This window comes from Periplaneta americana, chromosome 12 (genome assembly GCF_040183065.1).
Source record: "Periplaneta americana isolate PAMFEO1 chromosome 12, P.americana_PAMFEO1_priV1, whole genome shotgun sequence".
Classification (NCBI taxonomy): Eukaryota; Metazoa; Arthropoda; class Insecta; order Blattodea; family Blattidae; genus Periplaneta; species Periplaneta americana.
Genome location: NC_091128.1, coordinates 176,184,683 through 176,208,336, shown reverse-complemented (window position 1 = coordinate 176,208,336; position 23,654 = coordinate 176,184,683). Strand labels below are relative to the sequence as shown.

Sequence of the window (23,654 nt, the reverse complement as noted above, 5' to 3'; positions counted from 1 at the left end):
ACAAAAACTGCTCGAAGTGGCTTCCTCCTGATTCGATGTATCCCCTAAACCTGCGTTACATGGTCTGGCGTACTCTGTTGAAAATTCATGGAGTGTTTCGTATTTCGTGAAGTCCAGTTTGGATACGCTCTTAGAATATCAACATTAAGTACAGGAGTCGCATAAACCAGGGACATTAAATGTCCCCAGACGAAGAAATCCATTGGATTCAAATCAGGCGATCGAGCAGGCCATGCAATGAATCCCCTTCGACCAATCCATCTTTGGGGAAATCGAGCATTAAAAAAATTACGAACTATCAGGCTGAAATGAGCTGGAGCAGCATCGTGTTAAAACACATTCGTTGGATGACGCCCAGAAGCACATCATCAATTAAATGATGCAAATCATTTCGTTCTGTTCACTCACAGAATACATTTTCTTCTAATTTCTTTGCTCTACAAAATACAAGCAAAAAAAAAAAAAAAAAAAACACCAAACAATCAGCGGTCAATGAAGGGACAAATCCTTTAATAACTCCCTAACGAATGGTTTTCAGACCCATGTTCTTATTAACTTTTTTAATTGTTTTGATGTTAGGAACACGTCCTCGAAATATTTGACACCAATTTAGATACACCCTGTATAATAATAAATAAATATTATTAGTCGTGATGTAAAATTTGCTTCTGGAAGCTAAGGACCCTCTTTCCGTGAAACATTACAAATTTGTAATTTACTACGTGTTTTATTGATTCAAACAATTTTGTTCCTCACAGCTTTATTTTGTTCCCCTGTTCGGTCATTGTGTCTGAAAACTCACTACAGTGTCCCACAATGCAGGACCAACCAGCGCCAGCAGGGGGTTATTCATTAGCAAATGCCTGCGCAAAGTTAACCAGTGCCCAATCTGCCCCCTCCACTACACATGAGTATTGAAAGTGCAGCTTAAACTTGTTCAGAACACTTGCAACCCAATTCGATGATCAATTTATCTCGCAACCTTTTCTTAGCAAGTAATTATTTTTTTAGTAGGTTATTTTACGACGCTTTATCAACATCTCTGGTTATTTAGCGTCTGAATGAGATGAAGATGATAATGCCGGTGAAATGAGTCCGGGGTCCAGCACCGAAATTTACCCAGCATTTGCTCATTAGTAGGTTATTTTACGACGCTTTATCAACATCTCTGGTTATTTAGCGTCTGAATGAGATGAAGGTGATAATGCCGGTGAAATGAGTCCGGGGTCCAGCACCGAAAGTTACCCAGCATTTGCTCATTAGTAGGTTATTTTACGACGCTTTATCAACATCTCTGGTTATTTAGCGTCTGAATGAGATGAAGGTGATAATGCCGGTGAAATGAGTCCGGGGTCCAGCACCGAAAGTTACCCAGCATTTGCTCATTAGTAGGTTATTTTACGACGCTTTATCAACATCTCTGGTTATTTAGCGTCTGAATGAGATGAAGGTGATAATGCCGGTGAAATGAGTCCGGGGTCCAGCACCGAAATTTACCCAGCATTTGGTCATTAGTAGGTTATTTTACGACGCTTTATCAACATCTCTGGTTATTTAGCGTCTGAATGAGATGAAGGTGATAATGCCGGTGAAATGAGTCCGGGGTCCAGCACCGAAATTTACCCAGCATTTGCTCATTAGTAGGTTATTTTACGACGCTTTATCAACATCTCTGGTTATTTAGCGTCTGAATGAGATGAAGGTGATAATGCCGGTGAAATGAGTCCGGGGTCCAACACCGAAAGTTACCCAGCATTTGGGTTGAGGGAAAACCCCGGAAAAAACCTCAACCAGGTAACTTGCCCCGACCGGGAATCGAACCCGGGCCACCTGGTTTTCGCGGCCAGACGCGCTGACCGTTACTCCACAGATGTGGACTCGACTAATTATATTTCTCAGTTCCCACTGTAGTCATGCATAAAACGACTGTGTTCATGTTTGTATTTTTAAAATCTTCTTTATACAGACCACTTCTAGCCCCTCTTTAAATTTTGATATAAGAAAATAAGCCGACATATGTAATGTAAGTACGCATGGATATTTCCGTCAACCAGTTATTCATAACATAGGCCTAGTTTAAAAAATGTAAATAATTGACTAAATGGCGATCTTACTCGTGTTAATTATGTAAGCATGTGTGGCTTACAGCTGTTTCGGTGCTATTCGACACCATCCTCAGAGCCTACTAGATCTCGGCGCTATCACAACTTCGCTGCCTGTTGTGTGGGTGCGTTCGTGTGATGAAGAGTTGTGTCAAGTAGTGTGTGTGTGTTCTGAAATTGATCTGTGTGTTGAGAATTTGACTGGGGTGTGTTTTAGTGTGTCTGTATATTTCACATACAGATCAATTTCAGAACACACACACTATTTGACACAACTCTTCATCACACGAACGCACCCACACAACAGGCAGCGAAGTTGTGATAGCGCCGAGATCTAGTAGGCTCTGAGGATGGTGTCGAATAGCACCGAAACAGCTGTAAGCCACACATGCTTACATAATTAACACGAGTAATATCGCCATTTAATCAATTATTTATATTCAAGTGTTAAAAGTAGTGTATGAAAGATTCAACATGGATGAAAAATGTAGTTAAAAAAGCTTTAAAAATGTTCCTAGTTCAAGAGAACATCTTCAACCAAAATGAACCTTAAAAGTATAGAAAGGTCCTAAATCAATTGATTCAGTGTATGAAAAATTATAATAATAATAATAATAATAATAATAATAATAATAATAATAATAATAATAATAATAATAAATAATTTGTATCATTTCTGCAGTGCTCGGGAAAAGTGGCACAAGTCAGTTTCCACAAACCTTTTTTGATAATTTATTGACAACTTACGGAACATCTGCTCGCTTGGAAAAAAAAGACATAAGTATTTCTCCCATTACAATAATTCATACAGAAAAAAATCAAATCGACATAAACCAGTGTAAGTTGTCAATAAATTATCAAAAAAGGTTTGTGGAAACTGACTTGTGCCACTTTTCCCAGGCACTGCAGATGTATGCCCTAATAAATAATTATCTTCTCTATTTTTACATCAGCGGCAGAAACGTGGTCAATCTCCAAAAATGATGAAAAAAGACTGGAGATTTTCGAAAGAAAGATTCTGCGAAGGATCTATGGCCCAACATTTGAGGAAGGTCTCTGGAGGAGGAGGAGATGCAACTATGAATTATATAGACTTCTAGGAGAGCCAAATATAATCAATACAGTTAAAACTAGCAGATTGAGGTGGGCAGGACATGTAATACGCATGGGCCCAAGTGAACCTTGCAAAAAAATTGTAATAACAAATCCGGGAGGTCAGAGAAGACGAGGTCGACCGCACTTGCGATGGATTGATGGAGTGGAAGAGGATGCCAGAAAGTTAGGGTGCAAGAATTGGAAGGCTGCTACACAAGATAGAGACGGATGGCGACAATTACTAAGGGAGGCCCAGGCACACCAAGGGCTGTAGCGCCAATGATGATGATGATTTTTACATCATATTAATTTAAATTACAAAACAAAATAAACTATGGCGCGACATCCCATAGAGGGCCAAGAACCATCACGATAACTGCTGGTTTCGCGTCCACATGCTTCAGCCGAAGTGAACAATCATCCAACCAGTATACGGGGTAACGTGTGGTTAGTTATTATAGGCGACTCTCGAAACTGGATATCGCTACTCACTGTAGCTCCCTTAAGGAGTTAAGTTCAGCTTAAGACCTCAAAAAAATCGATTTTTCAGAATATTTTTTATTTAATGCACAAATTATTCCAGTACATTTTACTGAAAAAAACATGTCAATATCTGCAACAGTTTTTGAGTTATGATTTAAAAGGCAGGATGCTGCAAACCTTAGTCTCTCCTGAGAGAGGATAGCGTCACGTCCACTCTAATAAATGTTATTTTAAGCAATATTTTTCATACCAGCTGATGAGAAAGTTTGGAGATTAAATTTCTCACATCGGTAGCCATCTTAGTAATGGGTGTTTGTTTGTAAACACAAGGGCGTGATTTTTGGTTTCAAGAAATTATAGCCTACGTAAAAATGTTTAACGCTCATTTTCCGTAAATTACATTTTCAAGAACTCTTTCCCTGGTAACTCAAAAACTATCCAACATTCTGTGATTAAACTTTTTGTGTATATTTATACATGTCACAGCTATTGAATGATGCAAAATAACTTCTCTATCTTGGAGAAATTTTAATAAAAAATTAATTAATTAAAAAATAGTCAAATATCAGTATATTGTTTTAACATAAAACAAAAAAAAAATATTATTGATTAAGGAATGTAGTTGAAAGAGCATGCATGATATTGTAAACATGAGTTTTAGAAGTAGAATAAAAGAGAGAGAACATGAAAAAGTTGAAAAGTGTATGAGTTATAAGGGAAACGCTTCACAATTTTTTGTAAAAATATATAAATACTTTTTTATTGTAAAATATTTTTTGTATATAGCATAAGGACAGTGTTTTATACCTAGTAATTTTCATTATTGTACAAGTTACAGTAATGGAGCAAAAAAAAAAAGTTGAATATTTTCAAAATTTTACTGCTTGTAAGTTGTACCTAGCCCCTTAATTCATCACAATTCTGGGTGAGCACCGGTCCCATACACTGTCCGAAATAATCACGAGGTTATGACGTGGGACAACTTAAGTTGCTGCATATTAATTTGATGCCAATTCTGAACAGAGCTTTCTAAGGACTTTTATACTTACTTACTTACTTACAAATGGCTTTTAAGGAACCCGGAGGTTCAATGCCACCTCACATAAGTCCGCCATCGGTCCCTATCCTGTGCAAGATTAATCCAATCCCTATCATCAGCCCTTAAAATTATAATGCCCACAGAAAGATTCGAATACGAGATCCTGGCTCTGATTGTAAAAATATCAACCACTCAACCACCAAAGAAACTCATCTTCATGCCCGTTCGAATGGTTTCATACAACTGAGCTGTGTACTTACATACTCTTCTGCAGGATGTGCTCTGAACTCTCTAGCGAAGACGTCCAGGATCTTCTCGCCTACCCAACGCCCTTTTGTGAACGTCGTGAAGGTGAAATAGTAAGGATAAACTTTCCTCAAACCTGTGAAGAAAACAAAATTGTGAATACAAAGACAATGCAAACTGGGTCGTATGTATTTATTTCTTATTAGAGACGGTACTAAAAATTATTTTTGGTAGGTCAGGCTCAAAATTTTAGTAGTACTGCACCATGAACTACTTACTTACTTGCTTTTAAGGAACCCGCAGGTTCATTGCCGCCCTCACATAAGCCCGCCGTTGGTCCCTATCCTGAGAAAGATTAATCCAGTCTCTATCATCATATCCCACCTCCCTCAAATCCATTTTAATATTATCTTCCCATCTACGTCTCGGCCTCCACAAAGGTCTTGTTCCCTCCGGCCTCCCAACTAACACTCTATATGCATTTCTGGATTCGCCCATACGTGCTACATGCCCTGCCCATCTCAAACGTCTGCATTTAATGTTCCTAATTATGTCAGATGAAGAATACAATGCGTGCAGTTCTGTGTTGTGTAATTTTCTCCATTCTCCTGTAACTTCATCCCTCTTAGTCCCAAATATTTTCCTAAGCACCTTATTGTCGAACACCCTTAACCTATGTTCCTCTCTCAAAGTGAGAGTCCAAGTTTCACAACCATAAAGAACAACCGGTAATATAACTGTTTTATATATTCTAACTTTCAGATTTTTTGACAACAGACTGGATGATAAAAGCTTCTCAACCGAATAATAACAGTCATTTCCCATATTTATTCTGTGTTTAATTTCCTCCCGAGTGTCATTTATATTTGTTACAGTTGCTCCCAGGTATTTGAATTTTTCCACCTTTTCAAAGGATATTCTCGTCACGAGACATAATCATATAATCAGTCCCACTCCAAGGCTTATTTGAAGTTGACCATGAACTTGGCATTATTAAGTAGTCTGTAATAAACAGGACAATATTCTTATATTAACTTTACGAGGCGCGTTTGAAAAGTTCGTGGTCTGACATATAGATGGCACTGGAAACGTGTCGACAATGCTGTCATTGTTAGCAGCCATTTTACATTAGTTCAAACAGGAAAAATAATAATTTCCTGTTGACTATATTTTCTGTAGTTTAATTTTGAAGTTAGTGCGCCGGACAGATTGGCAACAATGGAAAATATCGGCCTTCGTGCTGTCATTAAATATTTTGTGAAAAAGGAAACGAGTCCAGCAGAAATTAAAGCAGACATGGATGATACATTGTGGGGATCTGCTCCAGCGTTTTCGATGTGAAAAAATGTGCGGCACTATTTAAACATGGTCGAGAGAGTGTGAAGACGATCCACGCAGTGAACGTCCAGTAGCAGCAACAAGTAAGGAAATCGTAGAAAAAATTCACGATATGTGTTGAATGGCCGTCAATGAAAGTGCGGAAAATTAGCAAGGTTATGCGTATCTCAACTGAACGGGTGTGCCACAACTTAATCGTCTTAGACATGTCCAAGTCTCCACAAGGTGTGTTCCGCGTTTGTTAACATCGGATTCTCCGCCTCCAAAGTAAGCAAAAGCTATTCGATCGGCTGGGAAAGTGTTCTGGGATTCCATGGGTATAGGCCTAATCATAATTGACTATCTCGCAAAGGGTAGAACAATAACCGGAGAATATTATTCAAATCTCCTATAGTAACTGAAATACAATGAAAATAGTAAAAACCAAATTTAGATCACGACTGACAGACAAATACCTTCGCGATCAACTACGACTGGCAGTAAGTAACATAATTCCTGATTTTGAAACTTCGTCCCAGAGACATTCTGAAGACAGTTAATTTTAGGTTGTGATAATGTGTCCTATGTTTTCTTGTTCATTTCTTTCTTCGTTACACGTACTAAACATTAGTTTGTAACTTTGTACTGTATAAAATTATATTTAAGTGCTTGACGCAAGGAAAATGAAAATCCGTTAATAAGTTAGACAGTTGCTTCACTTCCCCTTCGGGTGTCCGCCTCCCTCTATAGGTGCTATGCATGTTGCAGGTTACACAGTGCCTCGACGCACGAACACATTTTCGCCACGGCTGCTGTATACTTACAAGGGCTACTTTTATCTGGCCATCTTGTGATTTACGTATTGTCTATCTATATGAAATAACAGACGTAAATCTATTCCATTTATTTGGTTATTAGAAATATAAATAATCTAATATTATAAGTTTATTTATATTTGTTTATATTTATTATAAGTTTGTTTATATTTGAAACAGTGTTTAGTTAATATTTCATTATTGCATTTCAATAACGTAAGCTGTAGCACGTAAGTTTTTATCTGTGGCCAGCAATGTTCATAATAATAGTGTCTTACGTGACCTAACTGAAGGCACAAGAAGTCTTATTCTTTTCTATAACACAATTTCGCAATCTCTTACTTCTGTGCCCAAATTTATAATAACTGTGAATTGTTTTGTCAAATTAACGATCTTTGTCTCAGATCTTTGAAGCCTCAATGGCGAATTCATTTACCTACCTACTTAACGACATAACTGCCAGTAAAAACTATGCACATACCAACTTTATAATTATATTATGTCGTATCCCTTTGTGCTAGCTTGCCAAAGCCCACATACAGTTGGTTGGAACGTTAATAAACGAAATGAAATAAAAGCTAATAAATCATTCTTTGATTTTCTTTCTCGGCTCTGCTCCTTTGACGGGCAGCCTTTGCCAAGCCGTACAGATCATAAGCCAAGCCCGAGCAACTTTTTGTAATATGGCATTTCTGTAATATTCCCGCTTTTACATTCCACGTAGATATTTGTTGTTCAGGGTAACTTTGAAAGTTATGTTTTATGTGACTTTGGAACTACTTCTGCAGCAGATAAAATGACCGGAATCACTGGAACTTTCATCTGTCGTCAAATCTTTTGAACTTCATTACTTCAGCGTGATATTTCAAAACTTGAATGTCCACAGTTTCTCTTCTTCGGCTTGTCTACTAACTGGGGAACTGTTAACCAACTCACGTCGAAATCTCCCTTCAAACTGTGTACACTGTTATAACTCCATAGATGACAGACAATAGTATATTGCGATACTACAGTCGAGCCGTTCTTATTTTCGGCAGCAAATCACACGACAGCTTCTGGTCAGCTGACACGCTGCTTCACTGGCAGTGGTTGTCGTCAAGGTTATGCAGACGACATACCGCTTCCCGCTCACGGTGGATGTTACTGTGTTGTCAAATCTACCCTTGTACTCTTTACGAAGTTTTAGCACATGTGTAGTCTTAAACATCGAACGAAAAATTATTTCCTACGATAAATAATTAGTAATATATGAATATATAATATTATATATTATTGTTATTGTTGATCCTAGCATCCCAGGACACAGAAGACTTACCATGCTGTGCTATAATTGGTTTTTCCGACCATTTGAAGTAACGATTTTCGTAAATACAGAAACAAAATTAGAAATTACTAAACTGGGAGAAAGCTGTAAAATATAATAAATAAACATTTTTTATGTGAATGAATAATTAAAACCACACATCCTGTAAATTAAGTAAAATATGTTAGTACTAAAAATTTTGTCATATAAGTCATTGCTACATGAAAAAATTACACGAAGAACCTTGCCTAACGGTATTGTTCAATTTAGAGGTGCTACGCCTAGATCGCTACAATCATTGTTAGTACCTGCCGCAGCCATAGTTCTCAGTTTATTTTCTTCTTTGCCGGATTGTCCGTACTTCTCTGTCGTTATTTGAGAAACCGTGAACTTGTTCACATCACACGCATCAGCTGTTCATTGCACCACTTGCATTAAAGGCAATAAACTACTCTTATTTTACGTTCATTTTCGAAATAATCTCTAACGCTAAGAATCATTTCTCTGCTTTGCGAATTGATGATCTTCCGACTCCTCCGCGGCATTATGATGCTGAAAACTCAGCGATAACACAGAACTAACAACAATACCGACTGATTGTTCGACAACCAGCTATTAGAACTGCGTTCGTTCACTGTTGGCTTGTCAGAGATTTAGCAACACCGCTATTGCCTACCTTCTTCGCGCCAAAAGTAGAGAAGGCGTGGCCACGCCGGAAATAAGAACGGCTCGACTGTAGGTTGGTAAGTGCTCCATAACAGAGGCGACGGGATGTTTGACAAAAACGAGGCGCTTGCGCAGAGTTTTTTTTTTAATTTCCGAGACTGTTATGCACTTAACGCTGTGTTATGCATGTTATTTTTTGCACAATCATAATTTATATCTTCATTTTATTTATTATGTATTTTAGTTACGTATTAGTTTTGAACCACCTCATTCTAGTGCCGAGGTCATGGAAAGCATGGGGCTCTACCTCCATGCCCCCCAAGTGCCTTCATGACATGTTACGGGGATACCTTTACCTTTACCTTTTAGTTTTGAACTGGACGTTTGTCATTTTGTGAATTGCAATGTGTAATTTTCTAGGTGACCGTGTTTTATATTATTTTGTTTTATTTGTTGAATACAACAGTCTTTTATGTGTAGCATTGTTCAAATAAATAAAAAGCTACTAAAATATACGAAACTGAATTGTAGGAAAGTTTCAAATTGAAAACGTATTATTTTAATGTTAATAAATAAAGTTACATCTTGGTCTGTGGAGAAACTTCGGGGCTGTTATGCCAGAGTTCTTGTTCTTCTTTAATTTACAGGTATCTCAAGTTTGTAAAGAATCAGATTAATAATAATAATAATAATAATAATAATAATATTGTTCTTATTAATATTATTATTTTATTCATTATTATTTTATTACTTTTTTTCTTCTATCCAGTTTTCATTATTGGTCACACCCGACCTCAAGCATCTTGCTTTTTCGGGTGTGACCCAGCTACCTTGTATTTATACAATAATTTGTAATATGTAGGCTATTTGACTATGAGATTTGTAATCAATTTCGAATTTTGAAGAATATTCATATACGAGTATTACAATAGTATTGTAAAATCTTTGTTATTGTATGTAATTTTTGCTTGCAATAAAAATCTTGTAATCTTGTAACTTACTTACAACAAGAACTCAACAACTGACTAATAATCACTATACAAGTCGTATATAACAACACAACTGTTATAGAACTAATATTAGAACTGTTATTGCGAAAGTTACAGAATAACTGGATTACTTATTGCATCCAACAGTGTGTGCAAGTGTACCACGCTAAGTATCGATAGTACAACTGGAAATGATCGATCATCACGCTATATTTTGATCAAAGAACACAGCTACAGCAATATTATTCTAATTATTTCTTGCTCTCTGATTTATTGTTTTGTGGTTACTAGGCAACCATTATAATAAAATGACAATCGATACGAACAGCTGTTTGAGGGGCGGCCATTTTTTCCCTGTGTACAACGCTTAAACAGGGGGCTTCGTTTGTATAACTACAGCAAAGCAATTCCCATGTATAGTTATACACTGTTTATACATCCATCGCTTATGCATGGTTTATTAGTAACGTTTTCTGTCCCAGCTTTGCGTAAGTCTCGTATAAAAATCATACACAGTTTATTAGTAAGATCGTTAAAGGCTTATTTTGTAAATAATTATGTAAACCTACTACAAATGGTTTAGGAACGAAAATATTTTAGTATTGAAATATTTATTTTATATTTACATAGCTTAGCAACAGTTTCTTCTACTGTGCCAGTATAAATTTATTAATGACTAGCCGTACCCGTGCGCTCCGCTGCACCCGTTAGAAATAAATATAAAGTAATTACATAATTAAAATAGGACGTTTGATCCAGGGAACATTCGTGTTTGATAGAAGGATAAATCGTTTAATATGTTACTTAATTTAAATTATATTTAAATAATTAAAATGCGATCATTTTGGTCCACAGAGCACTCATTTGGAGCAATGACAATTCCTTTAACATGTTTCTTAATTTTTATTACATGCATCCATAGTTCAATGAACATTGACATCATTTACATTTAATGTGTATACTTTATTTTACTTGTTATAGGTTTCCATTGAATTATGGTAATAACTTAATTTTAACTCTTGTTTTCTACGTATTCAGTAAATGGCGCTTGACCCACTATGGTTCTGAACCCTTCAAATAACTTAAATTATATTATATTATATTATATTATATTATATAAAAACTGTGTTGATAACGGATGTACCCCGATAAGTAAGTTTTCAATTTGTTATGGGGATCTTGAATCTCAGGAGGAACAAATTTTATTTTACAACAGGGCAACATAATCTGCTTGGCTCATTACCCAATTTTTTTGCATTGCATTTAATGCATATGTACTTTATGTATTTTAGCTCGATTCATTTGAGCATAGTTAAAATTCGGATTATAAAATAATGGAATGCTAAGCTAACGTATTATTACTGCATACTAAATCAATACACTCTCGTTGGTCGTTAATTTTCTGAGATAAACATTATTTTAAGAAATACAGGAAACGAATACACAAAATAGCCTATCAAGTATTCGGTGCATAAGAAGCTATTTTAATCTTACCTGTCCTCAATTCACTCAGAAGTTACTGTAATAACATTATAGCATTATGTCCATACAGAGAAACTACACTTTCCAATGATGAAATAATAATTAATTCTACAAATCGGTTAATTTAGCTTCCGATATTGCTTCATACGAACACAGAAACATTTTCTGCAGGCTATGATTCATAGCTTTCGATTGTTGCTGTCCAAGGCCCCTTATAGACGAAGTCATTTGTTTTTTAATTCATTACACGGCCTTAGATGGCAGTTATTTTAATTTTAAAACTCATTTATCTCATTAAATATCAGTCCTATCAAAATTTTTCAAAGACTAAAACTTATCGGAAATGATTTTGAAAGAACGTTTGTTATGTAACATTTTTCATAAAAATCAATAATAAGCGAGATATTTCGATTTATTTAATTCAGGCCCCCTTATAACCCCCCTTTTAAATAATGTATTTTGAATGCCATATAGCCTATAATCTAAGTTACAACGAACTTAATCTATATTCCAATTTTCATCGAAATCCGTTCAGCCATTATCGCGTGAAAAGGTAACAAACATACAGGCATACAGACAGACAGACATACAAACAAAAATTTCAAAAAAAGCGATTTTCGGTTTCAGGATGGTTAATTATATATGTTAGGACCAATTATTTTTGGAAAATCGAAAATTCTATTGCTAGAACACGGAATGAATTTAATTTAATGAACATTTTTTGCAACTGTAATTTCCAAAAGCTTCAAAATTATCGGGCAAATAAGCTAAATACGTCAAGAAAAACTACGAGACTGAACAGTGAGTCATGCAACATTATTAAGTACATACTCTGTGTAATGAATATGGTCTGCATTTGTGACTCAACGTCGTAAAACAGCACAACAGGGCAATCAAGTTCGCTACCCTTCATTTCTAATTCCACCTTTCAGATCTATATCTTCCGTGCATCCGTGTTTCCTGTCTCTAGCACAGTGCATAGATTTTCTTTTCCCGAATTGCGGTTGGAATGAAGACTTTGCAAGTGAACTTATCCTGCGGAGAAAGAGGGAGATCAGCATGTCATGCGTGTAGTTCGCGTTGGCTATTTTACAAGAGGAAAATGCAATAAAAACTAATGTACTGCTCCTACTTAGAAAAGAACAAACTCGACAGGCATTTTTGTGTACTGCATTGCTGGGAAGGCAAGAAGCATTACAAGCTAACTTGTTTGTCGGTAGACCTAGAATTTTTAGGACAGAAAACAACGAAAATTACGTTCTTTTCGAAATGCATTTCAGAATTTTCTGAATTTCAATATACAGGCTGGCCACCCTACCCCATTATCTCCTGGTCTAATTGCCTCATAAGTAGTGCCTTGTTTGTATCAGTTGTTAGGTTCAGACCTGTCTTCGGACAGTTGACGGAACAAAAAAAAAAAATATATATATATATATATATACATATACAGGGTGATCAATAAGTATGAAATATTGCTAATAAATTCTTAAATTTAAATTTTACAAAAAGACAAAAGCTGTTATATAAACCATACAGTATGATGCCAGTGTTCGAAAAAAAAAGTTATTCAGGCATACAGGATGTGACAGTAAACTTTATTTTTTGGCACCCTATATAAAATTTACATATTCCGAATCTCCATTACATTTTATGTATGTATGTATGTATGTATGTATGTATGTATGTATGTATGTATGTATGTATACACATTTTACTCATTCACCCGTGTCATGTTTTTTTAACTACTTATTATACTTGTTTCGTGGACTTGAAACTTGAGATAAATAGTATGAAAAATAATGTTGCGTAGACCATAAAGGTAATAAAACACTATCACTAACCAAATTTGACAACAGATGCTCTAAATGAGAACTATTCACAGCCAAACAATGTCCCAGTCTATTACGAAAACAGTCCATTGTCTTTCTCACAGCTACACGACTGATCTGTTACATCTCATATCTACAGTAGACTGAGACATTGTTTATTGTTATTGGATTATTTTACGACGCTGTATCAACATCTAGGTTATTTAGCGTCTGAATGATATGAAGGTGATAATGCCGGTGAAATGAGTCCGGGGTCCAGCACCGAAGGTTACCCAGCATTTGCTCGTATTGGGTTGAGGGAAAACCCCGGAAAACCCTCAACCAGGTAACTTGCTCCGACCGGGATTCGAACCCGGGCCACCTGGTTTCGCAGTCAGATGCACTGACCGTTACTCCACAGGTGTGAACGAGACATTCTTTAGTTGTGAATGGTTCTCATTTTAAGCATCTGTAGTACAGTTTTGGTTCGGCTTGGTTAGTCATAGTGTTTTATTTAATTTTATGACCTAGCCTACTCAACACGATTTTACATACTTATTTGTCTCAAGTTTGAAGTTCACGAAACAAGTTTAATAAATAGTTAAAAGACATGAAACAGGTGAATGGCTAAAATTTCTACACATTCATAAGTAAAATTTAATGGAGACTCGGAATATGTAAATTATAATATAGGGTGCCATTTAAAAACATAAAGTTTACGGTCACACCCTGTATAACTGAATAACTAAACTTTTTTGAACACTGGTATCATATTGTATGGTTTATCTCCAGCGGTTTTTGTATAAACCTTTCTATTTTTAAATTAAAACTTAAGGAATTATTAACAATATTCCATATTTATTGTTGACTCTGTATAATTTTGAATTTGTAAGTCTTATTTTAAAAATACAGGCTGGCTTCCAGCACACTATTATTATGTTAGTGCATCCAGACATAAAAAAAATCTGCCTTTAGTTATTATAGTTTCTTATAGCGTCCAAAGCATCAAAGCATCTGAAAACATTATAACTTTGTTACAACATTATTACCGATCATTTAATGCACCGAAATGTCTGTAAGTCAAACTTTTATATAGCGAATTTTTCGATATATCGTAATCTTAATTTCCCGACGACCTCGTATCTATATATTTTATTTTTTTTTTATTTATTTTATTGGGTTATTTTACGATGCTGTATCAACATCTAGGTTATTTAGCGTCTGAATGATATGCAGGTGACAATGCCGGTGAAATGAGTCCGGGGTCCAGCACCGAAAGTTACCCAGCATTTGCTCGTATTTGGTTGAGGGAAAACCCCGGAAAAAACCTCAACCAGGTAACTTGCTCCGACCGGGATTCGAACCCGGGCCACCTGGTTTCGCAGCCAGACGCGCTGACCGTTACTCCACAGGTGTGGACTCGTATCTATATAATTTAAGTGTAAAATTTATTCTATAACACACAGTTATATTACTCCAATTCCTCCATATTCGTTACCGTAATTCCAAAAACATCTAACTCGCTCGGATGTCGATATTCACTTTTTGCACCTTTTAAAAGTAGGACTATATTCACAGAGAGAAAAGTTAGCTGGTTTTGTAATAGTTCAATATTAGCGCTAGTATTCTAAATTAACCTTCACTAAAGCAGTAGGTGGATCTATGGATAAACTTCCAAAAACGCTTAAAAAGTGACACTCACTATCTGAGCGAGTTACAAGGTTTCGGAATTAAGGTAACGATATTTCGAAGGATATTTCGCGCCCTTCAGCTAAATAACAGCTGAGAGCAGAATGGGTGAAGATAAATGCAAACAAAACAAATACCCAGGTTATCGGAAGAAAACTGAAGAAGGTAAACGTGCGAATTCTAAATGAGGCAGTAGAGCAAGTGGACAGCTTCAAATACTTGGGGTGTACTATAAGCAGTAACATGAGCTGCTGCCAGGAAGTCAAAAGGAGGATAGCGATGGCAAAGAAAGTTAAAAAAAAAGCGTCTTCTGCGAACTTTTGTGGAAAATAACTAAAGAAGAGATTAATGAAGTGCTTTATATGGAGTGTGGCATTGTACGAGGCAGAAACATGAACATTACGACTGGACGGATTTGAAATGTGGATATGGAGTAGAATGGGACGTGTGAAATAGACAGACGAAATACAAATTGAAAGTGTGCTAAAAAGAATGGGTGAAGAAAGAATGATGCTGAAACTGATCAGGAAGAGGAAAAGGAATTGGTTGCGTCACTGGCTGAGAAGAAACTACCTACTGAAGGATCCACTGGAAGGAATGGTGAACGGGAAAAGTTCGGTGCAGACAAAATTAAGATATATGGATCGTATGAGGTTTATTTGAGATTTTTTCACTTTTAGAAATCCTTAATTTTACGTCGTTTTACATTTTGACTTCTTTTAGTTCAGTTGGTTTTCATTTTAAGATTCAAAACAACCAGTGGCATAACTGTCTTACTCGGTAGCCGATTGCAGAACATTTCACGAAAGCCATTTTAAACGTGTTTCAAAATAGGGTCATTTATACGTCCAAGTCCGTATGAACGGTGATAATACCAAACACAAAAACTTTTTCCTCTGTTGTGAGAACTACAATTGCATCAGTAAGCTAAGCACTGAATCTACAATGTATCTAAATATTCTGGCAAATAATAAATAAACTCTACATGCTCCTGCCGCGAAGACCTTCACAGTGTGAAACAGCTTCTATTTGACTGTCCTGTTATTGAAGCAAAGAGATTTCAAATAAAGACACATCTTCTGGACTGCGACACCGAATACAGGACTCCACTATGTGAAGTGATCAAAAAACCTTGTTGCTACAGACAATTTATAGACCTGCTAAACTTCATCTTTAAAAGACTGTAGATATATATTTCACCATTATCTGTGTAGAAATAAGTAGTATAGATAAGTAGTATACCGCATAACGAAAACTAAAACCCCAGCATACCGCTTGGTGAATTAGGGTTCTTCTCCACGGATATTTAATAATGATAATAATAATAATAATAATAATAATAATGATGATGATGATGATGATGATAATAATAATAATAATGATAATAATAATAATGATAATAATAATGATAATAATAATAATAATAATAATAAATAGACGAAATGAATAAATAAGTAAATCAATAAAGAAGTAAATCAATAAATAAGGAAGTAAAAATAAATACATTAATAAATATGTACAGAAATAAATAAATACATAAGTAAATAAACAAATAAATAAAGAATAAATAAGTGAATGAATAAATAAATTAGTGAATGGATGAATAAATAAATGAGTAAATAGTGAATGAATAAATAAATGGATGAATAAATAAATGAGCGAATCAATGAATTAATGGATTAGTAACTGAATAAATAAGTAAATAAATAAATACATAAGTAAATAAATAATCAATAAATGAATGAATAAATAAATAAATGAGTGAGTGAATGGATGAATAAATAACTAAATAAATCAATCAATAAATGAGTGAGTGAGTGAATGGATGAATAAATAAATAAATAAATAAATGAATTAATGGATGAGTAATTGAATGAATAAATAAATAAATAAATAAGTAAATAAATAAATAACTGAATAAATATACAAATAAATACATAAGTAAATAAATAATCAATAAATGAATGAATAAATAAATAAATAAATGAGTGAATGGTTGAATAAATAACTAAATAAATAAATCAATCAATAAATGAGTGAGTGAGTGAATGGATGAATAAATAAATAAATAAATAAATAAATCAATGAATTAATGGATGAGTAATTGAATAAATAAATAAATAAATAACTGAATAAATATACAAATAAATACATAAGAAAATAAATAAAGAATCAATAAATGAATGAATAAATAAATAAATGAGTGACTGAATGGATGAATAAATAACTAAATAAATAAATCAATCAATAAATGGATGCATGGATAGATAAATAAATACATAAATCATTATATTGAATAAGCAGTCGTGGACAGCCGATAAGGGGTGGTCCTCCAGCTTGGAGGTTGGGCGAAGGGCTAACAACCCATCACCGTAAAAACAGCTTGTTAAGAATCCTTCAAATAAGCCTCGGAATTAATCTTGCTCAGGATAGGGATCAATGGCGGGCTTATGTGAGGGCGGCAATGAACCTCCGGGTTCCTTAAAAGCCAGTAAGTAAGTAAGTATGGATAGATAAATAAATACATAAATCAATGAATAAATGAATCATAAATTGAGTGAATGAGTGAGTGAATGGATCAATAAATAAGTAAATAATAAATAAATAAATAAATAAATAAATAAATAAATAAATAAATAAATAAATAAATAAATAAATACCTGGTTGCTTTTCAAATAAGCATAATAGTCGAGTGACAATTTTTGTGTCGTTTGTTTTAGCGCATGCTATACTTCATATAACGAAAAAGTAAAAATAGACGATTTATAGGAGTCTGCAGTAAGTACATCTTATACGCACAATACTATTTAGAGACATCTGGAAAAGAGCTGAGTATGGTGCGCCTGTGATAGAGAATGTCTAACAGATTCAGATCTGCACACCAGCAGATGATTGATTGCACTTTCTAGAAGGGATGGAAAAAGCCACATGTGCAGATTTGCAACAGCGAATGAACGCAGACATTTATATCCATATCGTAGCTAGAAGATGGGGGCGCGAGCCTCAAATCACGATTTATCTTCCAGCAGCCTCCGCTAATGAAGCGCTACAACCACCATTTGAACTGAAGCAAGCAATACAGCAGAAATTACTTTCCTCTGAAGAGTCCAGTTTTCAGGTATTCAACAGCCATGCTACAAGAATAAATCGAAGTATCTGTCAGGAAAAAAATAGTGCCAAGGGACACAAAAGGAGGGAGGGGGGTAATGATGGGGAGTAGTTAGTGGCAGTTTTAATCTGCGACGGAATGGAGTAGGCAGATTAACTACACACGCCAGCTATCAAGGCTTGGTTTTTTCGTGGTTTTCCAAGTTTTTCAACGTAAATAAAAGAGAAAGTACTAATTATACGAAATGGCCAAGATCCATTTCCTACCCATCGTACAATACTTAATCAATACACAATTGATTCATCATCTGACATCTTCCATGACAGATCAGCCATCTGTCCGCTAAGCAGTGCATAAAAGTTGTTAGCAAATATGATACCGGTGTGTCTGGAGTGTTTAATAGATTGTAATATATCGTTTATGTAGATCGCAAAAAGCTGAGATCCAAGAACTGAACCCTGTGGTACACCTGCATCCACGCTACGCCTGAAAGAAAAACGACTCCAAACTCGCATACACTGTTTGCATACGTGAATAACATAGTATGTCATTACACTCATTACATATAATTGAATTCATTTGAAAATTAATAATACAGTTAAGTAGGCCTACTTTGGAATTACACTGTTAAATTAACTATTTTCGTCTTTATACTCCCCGTATTTATTAACCACCCCCCAAATCAAAGGAAAATTGATACATATATCAAGATGACAAATCTTCATATTTTATTGCTAAACGTGTATTACAACATAAGTTTTCAGAAGGCGGTGATAATCTGTTCTAAGTAAATAAGAAATTTAATTCATGTACGATTAATATTAATATTAACCACAAATAACTGTAGAATTGTATTATTAATTAACCGTTAATTTATTTCCGCACTTATTCCAGAAAAACTTACTTTCAGTGCAAGTTTTGTCAGAAATGCTGTTTTTTCTAACATGAAATTATGTTTTATTGTGTTTTAACATGTAACTAACCAAAACCAAACATTCTAATGAGATATTTCTTTTCTGATTTCTTGTATGCATTTTTATTACTGCAATCTATAAATATACGGAGTGTTTCAAAAATACGGGGCATAATTTCAGGTATGTATTTCCCACATGTAGACAATCAAAATAGTTCATTACAACATGTGTCCGGAAATGCTTTATTTCCGAGTTATGGCCTTCACAACATTGAAATTCACCGGAACGTTTTTCTTTCCGCAGGTCGTTGTCATTACAGAAGATGTTTAAAATGTCCACCTCCTGCTTGAATACAGACCTCACATCGATGTCTCATTGACCTGCGAACACGATCCCAAACTCCAAGAGTATTGCGTATGTCCTCAGAACATGCCTCAATTCGATTCCGAAGGGATTCCAAATCAGGCACCGGAGACGAATAAACCAATGATCTTAAATGGCCCCACAAGTAGAAATCGAGAAGGTTCAGATCAGGTGAGCGTGGAGGCCAAGCAACTGGGCCACCTCTACCTATCCATCGATCAGGAAACCTTCGATCCAAGTAACGGCGAGCCGTACGACTGAAGTGTGCAGGAGCGCCATCATGCAAGAAGTGAATGTGTTGACGACTGATCGGTGGAGTGTCTTCTAAAACATGAGGTATGGTGTTTTCCAGGAAGTTCGTGTACGCCTGCTCGTAAGTCTGTTTACAAGTACATGGGGTCCAACTAATCGATCACCAATGATACCGGCCCACATGTTGAGGGAGAACCGCACCTGGTGATGAGATGGAACAGTTGCACGTGGGTTTTCATACGCCCATACATGCTGATTGTGGAAATTTGTTATGCCATCTCGTGTGAATTGTGCTTCATCTGTAAATAATACTAAGGCAGGAAAGTTCGGATTTACACCACACTGCTGCAAGAACCACTGACAGAACCTAACTCGTGCAGGGTAATCTGCTGGTGACAGGGCTTGTACACGTTGCAAATGATAAGGATACAATTGATACTCTTTCAACAGTCTGCAGACAGTCGTATGAGGAACATTGACTTGCAACGCTACCCTTCGTGTGCTGATAGAAGGAGTCATGTTCAAGAATCTCCTCCTGTACTTCTGGAGTTGTAGATCTTGGTCGTCCCCTTCCCAAACCAGGAGAATTAAGTTTTCCATACTCGCACAGACGGTAATAGAGACGTACAAATGTCTTCCGATCTGGACATTGTCGCTGTGGGTACCTCTCCTGGTACAAACGACGAGCCAGCGCAGCATTGCCGTCCGCCTTACCGTACATGAAGTGTATCTCTGCCAGCTCTTGATTTGAATACATGTCGCACAGTCTAACGCCTACACAACACTGAATGTAACCTTCGCCTCGGAATGAACTGTCAGAGTGCCCTCTTAATGTCTCCTTTGACGGCAACGACATGCGGAAAGAAAAACGTTCCGGTGAATTTCAATGTTGTGAAGGCCATAACTCGGAAATAAAGCATTTCCGGACACATGTTGTAATGAACTATTTTGATTGTCTACATGTGGGAAATACATACCTGAAATTATGCCCCGTATTTTTGAAACACCCTGTATAACCATAATGAGCGAATAAATGAATAAATTGATTTATTTATCTGCACGCATTGTATTCTTCACCTGACATAATTAGGAACATTAAATCCAGACGTGGCGGGGCATGTAGCACGTATGGACGAATCCAGAAATGCATATAGAGTGTTACTTGGGAGGCCAGAGGGAAAAAGACTTTTGGGGAGGCCGAGACGTAGATGGGAAGTTAATATTAAAATGGATTTGAGGGAGTTGAGCTATGATGATAGACTGGATTGATCGTGCTCAGGATAGGGACCGATGGCGGGCTTATGTGAGGGCGGCAATGAACCTCCGGGTTCTTTAAAAGCCAGTTAGTAAGTAAGTAAGTGAAGAGTTCACTGCAAGAATGATGGATGTCACTTTCTTGTCGAAAATGAACCAAGACTGTCAATGCATAGCTTAAGACATACAGAATGTACATAGAGAGTTATATGGCATTAACACTGATAGTCATTGTCCAGTAATGATCGGAAAATCACAGTTAAGCTTTGAGGGCTAAGCATTTCAAACTTTTAATCGCTTCTCCTGCAAAATGTATTCCAAATTATATACATCATTCTTGCAGTGGATTCTTCAAGTATTAATTAATTTATAAATCATCACCATTTACACATTGCGATTTAAGTCTTTTGACTTATTCTAAATAAGAAATGTAGACAGAATCGAGAAGGTATGATTTTACATGTTTCAAATACTGATTTAAATTTTGTTGAGCCTTAACTCTCAAGTCAAGTCCTTTAGGTGTTATAATATTCTCACATTTTGTTGACGGGGAAGTGAAACGTAAAATAACAGGGAAGTTTCGCAACACAGATCAGATTAAAGATCGAACGTAAGAATCCGGGAAATTGGTAATGTGAAAGCTGATCAACTAGCAAAAGCAGGATCAGAAAACACCTACAGACCAGAGTATATGTGTGTGTGTAGCATAACCTACTGCAAGACTTTTCAAAAGAGTGCTTGAAACTGGATACGGGGAAGAAAAAGATAGCTTGGAAAAATGCATGAGGACAGGTTCTTTCCAAGAAAATGTTGCCATCGTCTTCCGAGCAAAACAACCTCTGAACTTTTCAAACTCAGCAAGTCCAAACTTACAATGGTGTTAAAAGTATTTATGGGACACTGTCATATGAAACCATACACACACTGCTGGATGAAGCTCAAGTAGGCAGCAAGGATGAAATCAGTGGCGTAGCGTGGTGGGAGTACGTTACATGATTGTGTATACCCAAAATATGTATAATATAGAAAAATTATACGTAATTTCGACTAAAATCATCAATTATAGTTATGTGACTAAACTCATAAACAAAATGCAGACTTCAAAAGTCAGAAATACATTTTCGTTAAAAAATAAAACAGTCTTTGAAAAAAAAATTCGTCTTCATAGTACGATATAAATAAATATGTTACTAGGTTAATCCATAAGTAAATAAATAAATAAATAAATAGATAAATAAAAACTGCTACTAATAATTGTCTTTGACTCTTTAAATAGTCTACCAGACAATGTTAAAGACTTGCCTTAGGTAAAATTTAAAACTACTATAAAATCTGTACGATGGCAGAACACTTTATAGAGTTCAAAATTTTAATAATATTATGTAATTTTATACGACTGATTTAATCGATATTGCTATACATTGTAATGTGTTATGGCAAAAAAAATTACTACCACTACTAAATAAATAAATAACTGAATAAGTAAATGGATGAATGAATAAATGCATAAGTGAATAAGTAAATTAAGTATTGAATAAAAAATAAATAAATGAATGAATAAATAAATAAATAAATAAATAAATAAATAAATAAATAAGTGAATAGTAAATGGAATGAATGAATGAATAAATAAATAAACAAATAAATAACTGAATAAGTAAATGAATGAATGAATAAATGCATATGTGAATAAGTAAATGAAGTAATGAATAAAAAATAAATAAATGAATAAATAAATAAATAAGTGAATAGCAAATGGAATGAATGAATGAATAAATAAATAAACAAATAAATAAATAACTGAATAAGTAAATGAATGAATGAATAAATGCATATGTGAATAAGTAAATGAAGTAATGAATAAAAAATAAATAAATGAATAAATAAATAAATAAATAAGTGAATAGCAAATGGAATGAATGAATGAATGAATAAATAAATAAATAAACAAATAAATAACTGAATAAGTAAATGAATGAATGAATAAATGCATATGTGAATAAGTAAATTAAGTAATGAATAAAAAATAAATAAATAAATAAGTGAATAGTAAATGGAATGAAGGAATGAATAAATAAACAAATAAATAAATAACTGAATAAGTAAATGAATGAATGAATAAATGCATATGTGAATAAGTAAATTAAGTAATGAATAAAAAATAAATAAATGAATAAATAAATAAATAAATAAATAAATAAGTGAATAGTAAATGGAATGAATGAATGATTAAATAAATAAATAAACAAATAAATAAATAAGTGAATAAGTAAATGATTGAATGAATAAGTGATATATATAAGTGAATAAGTAAATTAATTAATGAATAAATAAGTGAATAAATAAATAAGTGAAAAAGTAAATTAATTAATGAATAAATAAATAAATAAGTGAATAAATGAATGAATAAATAAATAAATAAGGGAATAATCAAATAAATGAATGAATGAATAAATAAGTGAATAAGATAATTAATTAATAAGTGAATAAATAAATAAATAAATAATAAATAAATAAACCTGTACTACTAATAGAATTGTAACCATAATTTTTCTGGTAATTTTCCCTCTTGAAGAAATACTGTAATTGATGTTAACATGTGTAATTAAGTATTCTTAAATCAAATAATCGCATTTTTCTAATTTTCTCTGTATGTTTGTCACCTTTTCACGAGATAATGACTCAACCTATTTCTATATAAATTGGTATGTAAGATATGTTAGTTTTC

General features: G+C 34.6%; 1 protein-coding gene across 2 annotated transcripts in view; it reads right to left on the bottom strand.

Moving 5' to 3' along the window:
* Positions 1-23,654, bottom strand: part of LOC138711233 (pseudouridylate synthase RPUSD2-like) — a 1,031,543-nt gene that overhangs the window by 72,417 nt on the left and 935,472 nt on the right. For both annotated transcript variants that reach the window (XM_069842639.1, XM_069842638.1), the window contains exon 4: positions 4,980-5,101. In XM_069842639.1, coding sequence (XP_069698740.1) covers positions 4,980-5,101 — 122 coding nt within the window. The remainder of the gene's footprint in view (positions 1-4,979; positions 5,102-23,654) is intronic.